The sequence below is a fragment of the Sturnus vulgaris genome, chromosome 24 (genome assembly GCF_052056855.1).
Source record: "Sturnus vulgaris isolate bStuVul1 chromosome 24, bStuVul1.hap1, whole genome shotgun sequence".
Lineage (NCBI taxonomy): Eukaryota > Metazoa > Chordata > Aves > Passeriformes > Sturnidae > Sturnus > Sturnus vulgaris.
Genome location: NC_142266.1, coordinates 3,396,862 through 3,409,566, shown reverse-complemented (window position 1 = coordinate 3,409,566; position 12,705 = coordinate 3,396,862). Strand labels below are relative to the sequence as shown.

The 12,705-nt window shown below is 41.0% G+C and overlaps 2 protein-coding genes across 3 annotated transcripts; both read right to left on the bottom strand.

Annotated features, from left to right (window-relative positions):
- Nucleotides 1-2,248: 2,248 nt before the first annotated feature.
- MYCBP (MYC binding protein) lies at nucleotides 2,249-7,886 on the bottom strand. Of its 2 annotated transcripts, XM_088178486.1 has the most exons (6): nucleotides 7,754-7,886; nucleotides 7,482-7,554; nucleotides 5,742-5,790; nucleotides 4,917-5,046; nucleotides 2,668-2,704; nucleotides 2,249-2,335 (listed from the first exon to the last, which is right to left on the bottom strand). In XM_088178486.1, exons 1-6 carry the CDS (start codon nucleotides 7,766-7,768, stop codon nucleotides 2,325-2,327), a joined length of 315 nt encoding a protein of 104 aa, XP_088034612.1. In that variant the 5' UTR covers nucleotides 7,769-7,886; the 3' UTR covers nucleotides 2,249-2,324. The 2 variants fall into 2 exon arrangements, with proteins under 2 accessions (XP_088034612.1, XP_014736817.1); XM_014881331.2 differs by lacking the exon at nucleotides 2,249-2,335 and having other exon boundaries at nucleotides 2,610-2,704; nucleotides 7,754-7,881.
- Nucleotides 7,887-9,275: 1,389 nt separating this feature from the next.
- GJA9 (gap junction protein alpha 9) lies at nucleotides 9,276-12,098 on the bottom strand. Its single transcript, XM_014881330.2, has one exon. It carries the CDS (start codon nucleotides 12,096-12,098, stop codon nucleotides 10,566-10,568), a length of 1,533 nt encoding a protein of 510 aa, XP_014736816.2. The 3' UTR covers nucleotides 9,276-10,565.
- Between the last annotated feature and the right edge of the window lie 607 nt (nucleotides 12,099-12,705).

Sequence of the window (12,705 nt, the reverse complement as noted above, 5' to 3'; positions counted from 1 at the left end):
ATAACTTGGTGTTTTAAAAATTAATAATTATCTAATTTTATAAATAAATATCTATCATTTAAAATATTATTAATATTATTATTAATTGTTATATCGAAATTATGTTTAACTGTATGTTTCTAATATTACGAAGTTTATTGTTAAAAGTCCATTTCTTCTAATAATTTAAAACAAAGTTTGCTTCTATTCATACAAGTAAATTCCAACGAAAAACTAAAACCTTATCAAGTACAAAAAAAAAAAAAAAAAACCACTAACCACTCCATCAGTAGAAAACGAGCACACAAACGTAAATTGTCAAATTTCTACTTAGACCTAACATCTCGTGCTTTACCTACAAAAAAATTGTATACTTAAGGTTTTGGGTTTTTTTAAAGAGGGGGAATCAGCAGCATTATAGAATTTTATTATGTAATAGTTTAAGTAAAATATGGGTTTTAATTTTATGTTATGCTTTTGCTTCTTTGCTTTGTTTACTATTAGTAGTACAAATTTGCCAATTAACCAACTTAAAAATGCTTAAGTAACTTTAGTTAATGTGTTAAGTTTAAATGTCATGTCTGTCCAACACAACCCCAATAAAACTCTTTTCCATTTGTTTAGCTATCCCTGCAGTTACATTGTTAATGTTAGTTGTAATTTGTATTGTTATTTGTATTGTTATAGTGCTAATGCAATTTTGTGTGTGCTTTGCCATAATAGCCACTTGCTACTAAATACAGTAAGTTAAATTTTACTTGAATAACCAGGTGGAAGGAGCAAGGCTATCCAAAACCCTCCTGAAATACTCAAAGACAAAACTGGATTGGCCTCTGTGTTTGCCACCAAAAAACTTTTTAGCTCGGCTGCTGGCTGCACGTCCCGCCCCTCCCGTTTCCTTTAAGGCGCCGTGGCAGGGGAGCTTTCACCCAGCGGTACCTGGAGAAGCAATAATCTTCATTAAACAGCCATTCATTTTCTTCTAGCAGCCCTGGGGCAAGCAGGCACTGAGCTGAAGTTTCAGCAAATATTTGTCATTTCATCACAATCCTAATTTAAGGTTTGCCATATCCAAGTGCTTTCAGAGGGAAGCAAATACAGCAATGAAACTGTAAATGTGCATCGTTTCCCTGGCACCAGACAGCTCCAGTCAGGAGCCCGTGGGATGGCTTGGACCAACACCTTTACCTGCCTCAACCAACACCTTTACCTGCCTCAACCAACACCTTTACCTGCCTCAACCAACACCTTTACCTGCCTCGCTGCTTCTTTAGCGACATGCCAGTGACATTACTCAGAAACACGTTCAGCTGTACCCTACCTCTCCCACAGCATTACTCTCTCCCTGCTTCCACATGGTGCAACTTAATGTTTAATGTTCTAGCTCACATTCAAGAGAGCTTCCTTCTGTCCTTTGTTCCAGAGATTGGGGAAATTTTTTTTTGCCTGTCTTGTTCGGTTTGTTGCTTCAGGGCTTTTTTTTTCCTCCCTAATTAGTGTTTCAAGTCTGTGAAGCATTATTTTCCCCTCATTTTACCTCTCTTCTGGTCTGTTCAGGTCAATAGATTACAACAGCAAGGTAAGAAATTATTACTTTCATTAGCCCTTGACTACAATGACTAACAAAAGTTATGATCAATCCTACTACATTTGCAAGATAGTTTAACTTCCTTACTTTTAGGATGGATTTTAAAGATTAACAGCCAATACATAAGACAACTACTGCATTTCATTTCCCCCTTCATTTTTCCTGTCATCAGCTGCCTTAAAAGTACCTAGTTTTAGGATAGGAAACAAATGCAGCTCTTTAAAGTATTACTTTTTTTTTTAATAAATGGTCTACTTTGCATTTCAGGAAAGTCATGAAACCAATTTAGGGAAAGGGGAGAGGGAACATAGGCCAAATTAACAATCAAAAAAATCACACCACATCCCACCCCACTTGGATTTTATTTTCCCTGTTAAATGAATCAGAAAGCAGAACTCTCCACACTGTAGTCTTGCATGTGCCACTCTAATTGCACAGGACTTTGATCACAAGTAAGAATTTTGTATTATGTTCAGAACTACACAGGCAGTATCTGGATTGACTCTCCAAAGCCCAGTTTCTGAGATGGGAGCAGGGACATGAACTGCATGGGAAGAGGTACCCCTCATGCAAATTTAAGTCTAAGTTCAGCAGGTACTGCATTCCACATTGTGCTATATCCATCACCTGCTCATTTCATGCCCTTCTGAGTGGGGGTTACCCTATCAGCTTCAGTAGGAGTCTCACCTCAGTGCTGAGCACAAACATAGAAAGTAATTCGAAGGTCCTGATTTAATTTACAGTTGGTCCATCAGTGTCATGTCACTCCTTTCAGTTAAAAGAAAACAGAGACAGATCAGCAATTCAACAGGACCATTGACCATGATGTGAAAATTACATGAAGTTGGCAAGGACAGTTACCTCAAAGTCAATCATAATTGTCATCTTTTCTCAAACACAGAAAGCAGGAACAGTAGCCAGTACGCTTAAGTCAGCAGTTGCCATGGCATCTGCATGCTCATGGTAATGAATTCTTTCTTTAAGATGAAGTAACAAAGTAGACAATACAGAGTTCACACACACACACATACAAAAGACCACATTTCTCAGGAAGCCCTTTATTAAGTCAAGGCAATAAAGGAAAAACTATTGTTATTCACCATGCTTCTCATCTTGAGGTTGTTCATACTGAGCCAGCTGTGGATTTAAAGAAAGGAATTTAGTTAGTCAAAATATTTCATGTTACACTCTATATTAAAAAGTGAAAGAAAATGTATGGTCTGGATTTGTTCCATTTACTTTGTCCATTTTAACTCACTCATCCTTATGCAAGTCCATTTTTATAATAAAGTACTTTAATAAAGTAGCCCTTCTCCCAAAACATCCATTTCTCACACTTTATAACCATGCAGCCTAACAAGGTGGCTTTTAAAATGCACTTTGAAGCACTTGCCCTTAACTTTTCCCTGTTTCTTATTCTAGCAGTCTTTAAGTACCCTCATCTTAAATAGCAGTTGGTAGTGATTAGGGTCCTAAGAGCTTTCACTGAAACATTCTCATTGCAATAGCATCCAAGCTAACATTTCTTGTTATCATTCCAGCTTCCATTATGCTTTTGGAGAGTACAGCCTAGGCACTAAACACTTAAATATGACCTTTACTTGTAAAGTTACTACCAAAGAAAGAAACCAAGTTGTTCACTTGACCTCAGTGAAATTAAACGTAAATTCAAGCTTCAAAAACAGTTCAAGAATTAGGGCCATGTCTCTGAAATATGCTGGTTCAGTTTATTCATTTAATATTCCTCCCCTCTGCAAACTGCAGAGTGGGTTAAAAGAAATACATAAAGTACATAAAAATAAATTTAAAAGCATAAATAAAAATTTAAAATATTGATAAACACAAAATATAAAATATCCACGTGTTCCTACCAGCAACAGTAAATTGCAACAATCACTCTGCTGCTAACAAGAACCACTAAAATAGTATTATTTTATTGTTGTAGATTTTACTGCAACAGATGACTAGTATACAACCCAAAGTCAGTTATCCACTAAGGACCTCACTGTTGACATCCTGTCCTCCTCCCAACACACACACGAATATCTGACATTCCTGTGATTAATGCAACAGTAGTTACCAATACATGCACAGATAAAGTCATGTATTTTATGTTAGAGGACTGCTACAAGAAAACTGCAGTGTTCTCCCTGTGTGAACTCCTATAATATGTTAGAATGATGGGCATTACATTGTAGTGGAAAAAACAACACTCTAATACTGGAAAATATGTAAAGAAGGAATTATTATTTAAAGAATGAAGAACGCAAAAGCACCAATGAACCCATGATTCCAAAAGGCTCACTTTCCTGCAACAAGTTTTGACTTCTTGAAAAGACTTCTTTAAACAAAGACCCAGGTTACTCTCATCTAGTTATTTACTATCAGCTGCATTTTTAAGTCTGCTAAAACAAGTGGCTGGTCTATTGCTACTCTGCCTAGAATTCTTTGCCATATTTCCTAGTAAGAAATAACAAATGTAGCTGAGGACTCGTAATGGGTAACAGGGAAGAAGGAGAATTACTAGGACAGCAAGATGGACAAGAAAGACAAAGGATAACGCCCAAAAATCCTTTCTGACAGAACTAAAGGGACATGGTTGTCTCCTCTCCCAGTAAAAGCTCAGGGGTATTCCCATATAACAGCCACCATCCTCTTTCACAAATGCCTGGAAACCTGTAATGGCACATAAGCTACTGCCTATTAAGCAGCTCATGGGTTTCCTTCTCCGGTTGTTAGAAAGCTGTTCACACCTCAGAGCTCTCTCAGCCAGCCTGCAGACCCATTAAAGAATGGCCCATTCCTAGCTAAGTGTCCCAGCACTTCACATTCTCTGTTATACCAGGATTGTTTCAGGTAAAAAGCACAAATGCTTGTTCCACGCAGGTCTAAGTGCCCGTGTAAGAGCCTGCCATGTGGAAGTCGGTGCCAAGTGACACAAAGTAATACATAATATTCCTCCTTCAATCTGCCTTTTGAAAGGCTTCATAATGGATACATTACCTCACTTGTTTTTCAAAACTGTCCCGACAGCATGATCTACATAATATCAGACAACTTAAACACATTCACACCAGACTCAATACAACATATTAGACATAATACACTTTCCCTAAATAAATAAAAACCCGAGTTTAGCAGTATTTTATGCTATATTCTATACGTGTTCCATGAAAAATAATAATCTTTACTACAATGAATTCTATCAGCATTTCTCAGTCATGAGGCTAAACAATGCAACATTTATCATTTACTCTAATGGAAGAAAGTTATCGCTATTCTAAGTAATTAAAATATTTTTCTTGTTGTGTAACATGGAACTATAGAGTAACACCAAGTAGACTTTTACCTTGTTTTTCAGTTTTATATTTTCTTCCAGCACAGCTTCATATTTTTCTTTCATCTCTGCCACTTCCAAGCGAAGTGCCTCTATTTCTGGATTCTCAGGAGCTGAAGCTCCCAGATGATGCTTCAAAAAACTGATATTTAGATGTTAAGTATTTCTTCAGTTATATAACTACATTTTAGTTTTAACACCTGTGTTGAAGTTGAACACCGCAGTACACATGGCCAAAAATTGCACTAAACCATTAAGATTACTACAGGAAAAAAGTTACCAAAATAAGAGAGCTTTTTCAAATTCATAGCTATAGTCTTTAAAAACAAACAAAAATAAGGTATCAGTACAAATTCTTACGTTACTACCCCCTTATTTTCTTTGCTCAATTGCAGACGTTTTGAAGAATTAAAAGAAATAACAAAAAAAAATTAAAGCAATATCCAAAAATAGAGGCTCCTTAAAACCAGCAAGAAACAAAATATGCTAGTTCCCCCCTTCTTTGTGTTTGAAAGGAACAAAAAACAACAGAAAAAGGAAGTGTGAAGAAGCAAACTTCAGTACCCATTGCCACTGCAGGTACTCAAATTAATGCTGCAGGTCTACAACACTGAAATGGCCTATAACCTAACCATCACTGCTCCATACTGAAACACCCAGTTTTCTTGCATCCTGTCAGACTCTAAGCTTGTGAAAATGCAAATATTAGGTAAAGTGCATTGATAAAAGTCATGTTCTCAATGCAAGGCTTCGAAATGAGCCTATCCAGTTCACCCATGAGTGAGAAAGATATGCATGAAGTCTCAATAAATAAGTCACAGCAAAGAAAAAGGATACTCCAGTGCACTATCTGGTTTCTCTGGCTCTTCATATAAGGCTACCAACACTGCAAATAGAAAACATTTAACAATTGCAAGAAGTTCATCCAACTCTAAGTTTTTAAAACGCATACAAGTTGCATTTTTCCATTTAATAATATTTTCACCTGCATACTTTGACATAAGCAATAGGTCTGCTGTATCAGAGGGGACAGAGCACTCCACCTAGTAACAGCTGAAGAGTTTTCTTGATCCCTAACCCCACCGAATCTTTGGCTATTCCAGCAAAGAACACAAAATGGCCCGAAAAATGCTTACGTATGCCACATGTACCCTAGTACTAGCTTTTATCAGTAAGAACTGAAATTCTAACTATATTGTTCATAAAACTTCTACTTAAGCTACCCCTTTGAACCACAAGACACCAGCACTTTTGGAACTTCCAGTATAAAAGAACATTTCCGTTGAGCATCGACAGTTACAAAACTAAATAGCCACTAAATGGCTAAGTGACACTGATAATCTTTATGGGTGGAGGCTCTCATGGCCAAAACCACCATACAAAAGCAGCAATACCCCCACAATTTAAATAAAATTAGCCATACCCATTACAACATAAGTGGAGACTGTCACATGAATACCCACCAAGTACCCAAACATAACCACTCGCTGCTCCCCAGAAGTGCCACTTTCAGATGTATGAGCTACACAGCCAAAATGGTTTTAAGCTAAGTACCTCCTGAGTTAAAAGCAAAATTAGGCTGCCTCACTGCTTAGAAGACTTGTTTTGCTATTCCATAGGATGGTACTGCGACTGAAAAATCAAATAGTACTCACACACCAGGCCAAGAGTCTTAGTGTAGCAGCTATTTGCTTGACATCCTAGATCTGCTGCTCCCTCTTTAAACCGCATAGTTCAATATTAACAGAATATTATTTTTTTAACATTAACTGAAATATTAACATATTTTTGCCACATACTATTGGAAGGTTTTAAAAAATATTGTAGAAGGATTTCAAAGATACCAAGTCACATGGGTCAAGTTTAGCACCATTATTTTCTTCAGTTTGATATGGAGAGTCATTAGACCAGAACTTAGTTTCATTCATTTTAGAAAGAGCACTAAGCTCCATCCAAGAAAGAGTATTAAATAATTAAAGTCTCTTTAAGATAACATTTGCTGTTATTTCATCTCAAGCACTGCTTCCTCTGCGGAGCTCTGCCAGAATAACAGTCCCCAGAACATAAGGAAAAAAACACCCATTGAAAGAAAAGAAATTAAGCATAAGCACGCATTGAAAGAACCGCTTTGGCCCAAGAGAAGTCTCCAACACCCCAGGTACGGGGAAAGGCCCCGCCTTGCCGTTCCGCACGCACCTCCGACAATCTAACCTCCACCGCGCCGAAGGTGCGGGCAGCGAACGGTTCGCAGCTCCCGGGGCCCGCTCGCAGGGCCCGCTGCGCTCTCCCGGCGTGCACCGCCTCGCCGCGCACCTCCGGCTCCATTTCCAGGCCACGCCGCGCCAAGTTTTCCAGGCGAGTTCTTCTGCCGGCCGCCTCGCCGGACTGAGGAGAAAAAGCGATCGGCGAGGCGAGGCGGGAAGCCAACGGAGAGCGGCCAGGCAGCTCGAGGGACGGCCGCGACACTGCCGTGCAAGGCGGCAGCGGGACACCCTGAGAGGAACGGCACCCGCCCGTAACGCCCCCGAGGAGCGCCCGCCGGCCCAACGGGCGGCACGACGCGAGCCGGACACTTACCCTTGGTGAGCATGTCCAGCACTCCCGACTTCTCCAAGTACTGGCGGAACTGCTCCCGCTTGGAGTCCGCGGCCTGAGGGAGGACGCCCACACGGTCAGATCGGCGGCGCGCCCCGCCTCGACTGCGGAGGCGGCCCTTTGGCCGAGGCCGGTCCCGCTCTCCGCCGCGGAGGCGGCACGAAGGGCCGAGCCGGTGTCGGTCGGCGGCCCGCCGCTCCGGGCAGCCGGCACGGAGAGCGGCACCGCGCCCACGCCGGCACGTTCCCCCCTACCTTGTAGTGCGCCATCTAACCCGCACGGCGCCTGCCCCGGCCGCGCGCCTGCGCCCTGCGCTTTAACGGCGCGAGCGCTTCCCCGCCGTTACCACAGCGACGGCGCCGCGGCAACGTCCGGGGCCGGGCCCCGCGCGCCGCCCTCGCTCCCCTCAGCGCGGCCTCGCCCTGCCCAGCGCGGCCTCGCCCCCTCAGGGCGGGCTCGCTCCCCTCAGGGCGGCCTCGCCCTCCTCAGGGCGGGCTCGCTCCCCTCAGCTCAGCCTCGCCCCGCCCAGCGCGCCCTCGCTCCCCTCCGCGCGGGCTCGCTCCCCTCAGGGCGGTCTGGCCGTACCCGGCGCGGTCTCGCCGTCCTGCTCGCTGCATAAGGGGAATCCGAGGCTGGCGGTGTGTCCCCCCGCCTTCCTTGCGCGGCTCTGGCTCTCGTCCCGCTCTGCCCTGCTCTCCTCACCGGGGACGGTACCTGGGCTCATCTCAGCCTGTGAGGGCTGTGCTGGCCGGGGGAGCTGCCCGCGGAGAAGGCGAGATGTGGCAGCAGCAATGGTCCGGAGCGGAGCAGGGCCCCGCCGTGGACGGGGACCCGCCGTGGACGGGGACCCGCCGTGAACGGGACCCGCCGTGAACGGGACCCGCCGTGAACGGGACCCGGCCGTGGACGGGGACCCGCCGTGAACGGGGCGGAGCCGTGAACGGGACCCGCCGTGGACGGGACCCGCCGTGGACGGGGCTCTCCGAGCCGCGGGTGCCCCGGTGTTCGGGCGTAGCGGAGAGCTGTCGTGCTGGCCGCTCGAGTTTTTTCTGGTTTCCATAGTAAGCCTTCTGGTTTGTGAAATTCAAAGTGTTTGATTAATAAATTTTATCTGACTGAAATCACAGGAGAAAGTCGCCGTAAGCAGCAGCTGAACAGGTGCCTACCCAGGAGGCTCGCAAGAGTGATGGTGAAAACCTCGCATCGAAAGGAAAGTCTTTTGCTTTAGGCTGTGTTTAAAAAAACAGAAGCAGTTATATCTGTTTATTTTTCTGAAACGCTGACAAATAAAATATATTTATTATAGAAATCAAAAAAATAATAATAAAAAAGACACCAAATGATCTCGCACATATGATGTTAGGAAATTTTCACACTTCTCCGTGCTCTTCTGCAATGTTTATATTTTTCAGTAGTTAGCCTTCATTTGGCAAGGTGCTGTGATGAAACAGAATGTTTGACTCATGTCCAGACAAAAAAAGTAAATAAAATTCCTCTTGCAGCAGCAGAAAAATTCTTTTTTAACTTGTCTTGAACAGCAAAAACACAAATGTCTTATCCCATACATGAACATCTAAATGCTAATTTTCTATTTAGACAAGAGGAACAGAGTGCATTACTAGGGGTTTTATTATGGAGAGATTAAATGCAAAACAAGCATTAGTAGTTAGTGCCCACAGGAACTTATACACCAAGAAATGCAAGAATCAAAGCCACAGCAGCAGCATTAACTTGCCTAAGTCACACTATACATTTTATACATTCCAGTATATTGCACAATCTTAAATTTTACAGTGTAAACACAAAAATACTAATGCATTCCAGCTGTGACCACCTCACCAAGTATTTACAGTGTTTCAGTGCTGTGCAACTCAAATAAATTTATTTCATCCATAGAAAGCCTGATTACAAATGTACCATAGTATTTTGTTCATCTTTGCCTCCTTTAGTATTTCAAGATGTTTCATGGAACTTCCTTTACACCATATGGACATGACCAGCAAGTGGATGAATGTCCTGATGTTTTGTTATATCCATGAAAAGCACAAACACAAATGCTCCTACTAAACAGGTAGAAGCTTTGTTTGATTTTAAAGTATATCAGAATCAGGGCAGAGACAAACAGAAAAGGAGTACTTTTACTGTTTGATAAACCTTTTATATGTCTTCTAACACTAACTGAAATCAGGAAGGTACTACCATATTTGCTTTTTTTTGTTGTTCTCTGTTTTTAATTGTGGGGTTTTTTTCTGTTTTCCATAGTAAGCCTTCTGAATTCAAAATGTCTGATCAGTAAATTTCAGTAACTTGCTTTCTGATTTTGCTATCTAATTAGTGTTATGAAAAATTTCAAAAGTAAAGCTCACAGCAAGTCTGTAATTCATGACGTTTTAAAAATGTAGTGGTGCATTGAATTCAGATAATATGCTATGAGAAATTCACTATTTTTCTGCTGAGGAAGTCAATGGTGATACACTGAAAAAAAAGTGTACCATGGAGTTAAAGAATGAGTGATCTGTTTTTGATGTTTTTTCTCTTTGTATTTACCACAGTTTGAACAGTGGAATAAGTTTGATGTTCTGCTTTTGCTCAGCTATCAAATATCTCTTTGAATTCTCAGACCTATTAAGCAGAAACATGTTTACCAATTAGTTCTTCTGAGAGCACCGGTGCCATCTTTAGCCTAATTTGATTTATTGGTCTTTGTAAAAAATATCATTAGACTGTAAATTTTGTCTTCTACTTTTATTCAGTGTAAATAGCATCAGCTGTGATTTTATGCCTGACTTTTTCCTAATATGTAGATTAAGAGGATGTATGTTTTCCTTTTTAGCTGGAGTGTAGAAGTTTATACACTGAGGTCTATGCCACATTTTCATTACAAAGGAAGTAAAGAGACTGCTTAAAATTACTTAGTTACTATTCAAAGGGTTACACAATTTTTCTATCTATGTGAACAGCTGGTTAAAATTGAATTATTTAGCTACACTTAACACATAGGTCCAGATTATGTCTCTGTTCAGGAGTTATCCCAGCATTGGTTAGTGCAGCTACAGGGTTAACTCACTATATTTGAAGATCAGTGGGGGCACGCCTACTGCTGGCATTACTTCTCAGTGACTGTTGCCTAGATGGAGAGAAAAGCTTAGGACTATTCCAGTTTCTGCTTTGTGTAGATTCTGAGCTCACCACCCCCACAGAATCAGAAGTGTCTGGTCGGCTGGAATTTTTTACATCAGCACTGTAAGGAATTTGGGCTTTGTTTCCACTGAAATTGCTTTGTCTTCTGTCACTGTTCTTCGGAAGAGAATTTGTTGGTGCTCCTGTGTTCTCAACCATTGCCTGTTGTCTAAAACCGGCACTAGGAAAAGTTGTACCAGGTTGCAATGAAGTTTGAGATGGCATCTCAGCAAAGCTGCTCAAGTAAAAGTTTGACGCTGTATCTGCATTCTGAGTAACAACAAGAAAATGTTTCTTTTCAGCCTCTTCTTGCTCATCATGCACCTCAGTCCAAAGCTCGCTAAGAAAGCCTTCATTATTATTTGTGCTTGCATTTTGAGTCTGGTTGTCTAAAGCGTTTGTAGCTGGCCTCTTCTTTGGAGATTTACTTTCCTGATTGCAATGGGTGTAATTGCTGCTGCTTTCTGTATGGTTATTTTGCACAGACTGAAACATAGAAGGAGAATTTAAAACTGGGTAGAGCATAGTGTCAGTTTGCTTTTCTATCAAAAAGGTATGACTGCTAAGAGCACAAGGAAGTGTTTTCTGAGGGGTGGTGGATATTTCCAAAGAAGAGTGTGGTATCACGGAGTATTTCTTAGATTTGTTTATGTAGAAATTGTCAGAGTCATCCTTGTTTTTATTCTGCTCACAGAGTCCCATTTTAATTTTTCGGAATCCTAAGTGAATAATTTCGAGAATATTCAAAAGCAATGATACAGTCGCTATTGATTGCATGAACAATATAAACACTGTCTTTTCTGTTGGTCTAGATACAAAGCAGTCAACTGTGTTTGGACACGGCTCTCTCTGACATTTATAAAGGGGGTCTAAGTGAAAACCATAAAGAAGATACTGCCCAATCATAAAGCCAACTTCCACTGCAGATCTGGTGAAAATATGTATGACATAAGTGCAGAGCAAAGAGCCTCTCAGGGGTGCTTTATTTAGCTTTCTCTGATCCAATTGCCGGAGTTCTCTCTCCAGTCTTTTACGATTTTCAGTCATTTCTAATTCAGTGCTTTCAAGTTCCACCCTTACCTGAGCTTTCTTTTGTTGCCTCTCTTTTTCCAAGGCTCTTAGTCTGTATAAGGCATGACCCATATACACCAAGGAAGGAGAAGACACAAATATAACTTGCAAGACCCAGTATCTTATGAGAGAGATGGGAAAGGCCTCATCATAGCACACATTTCTGCAACCAGGCTGCTCAGTATTGCATATAAATTCTGATTGTTCATCATTCCAAACATCCTCGGTTGCCACTCCGAGGACAAGCATTCGAAATATGAAGAGGATCGTTAGCCAAATCTTTCCAATAATAGTGGAATGAATGTGGACCTCCTCTAAAATGCCTCCAAGGAAATTCCAGTCTCCCATGGTTATTCTGCCATATTAACACTAAAATGTATGAGAGAAAAAAGTATCAAACATTGTAAAAGTTGCATTCCTTCCTTAATGTATTATGAAAAAAAAACAACACTGGGAGGGAAAATTCTCGTATCTCACATTGTAACCATGGGAACTTGACCAACTGCTCGTTGATAATTAGATATTGTTTGCTTATATCTATGAGATGGAGAATTGCATCATCTGCCTGTATCTATTTTATTATTAACATCCTGATAAGCACATCACTATGAGATACTAAAGACCCTCAGTCTGCATCAGATCAGTGGAAACTAGAGTGCCTGACTTGTAGCAGGATTTTAAGAGCATTATGTGATCCATTTGAACCATCATCCAATAACAATGTGAGAGCAGTACGTTTATATTTATATTTATATTTATATTTATATTTATATTTATATCTACATAAATTATATATATTCATATACATTTTTATTTCTTTATATAAATATATTTTTATATTACATTTAGGACACTTATAAAGGTACAGGAATATTTGCTTGTCCTCTTTTTTGGATGTTCCAAGCCCCATGTCACAGCTGTAATTATGGCAGTCCAATTACTGTTTCACAGAGAA

Bases quoted from the DNA above. Each gene is read 5' to 3' on its own strand.
- MYCBP (XM_088178486.1), bottom strand. The intron at 5,047-5,741 runs GTATCCTTTTTC...TCTAAATATCAG, and splicing joins AAACCAGATAGTGCACTGGA to TTTTTTGAAGCATCATCTGG. The intron at 2,705-4,916 runs GTAAAAGTCTAC...TTAAATCCACAG, and splicing joins ATATAAAACTGAAAAACAAG to CTGGCTCAGTATGAACAACC.
- GJA9 (XM_014881330.2), bottom strand. From the start codon at position 12,098: ATGGGAGACTGGAATTTCCTTGGAGGCATTTTAGAGGAGGTCCACATT.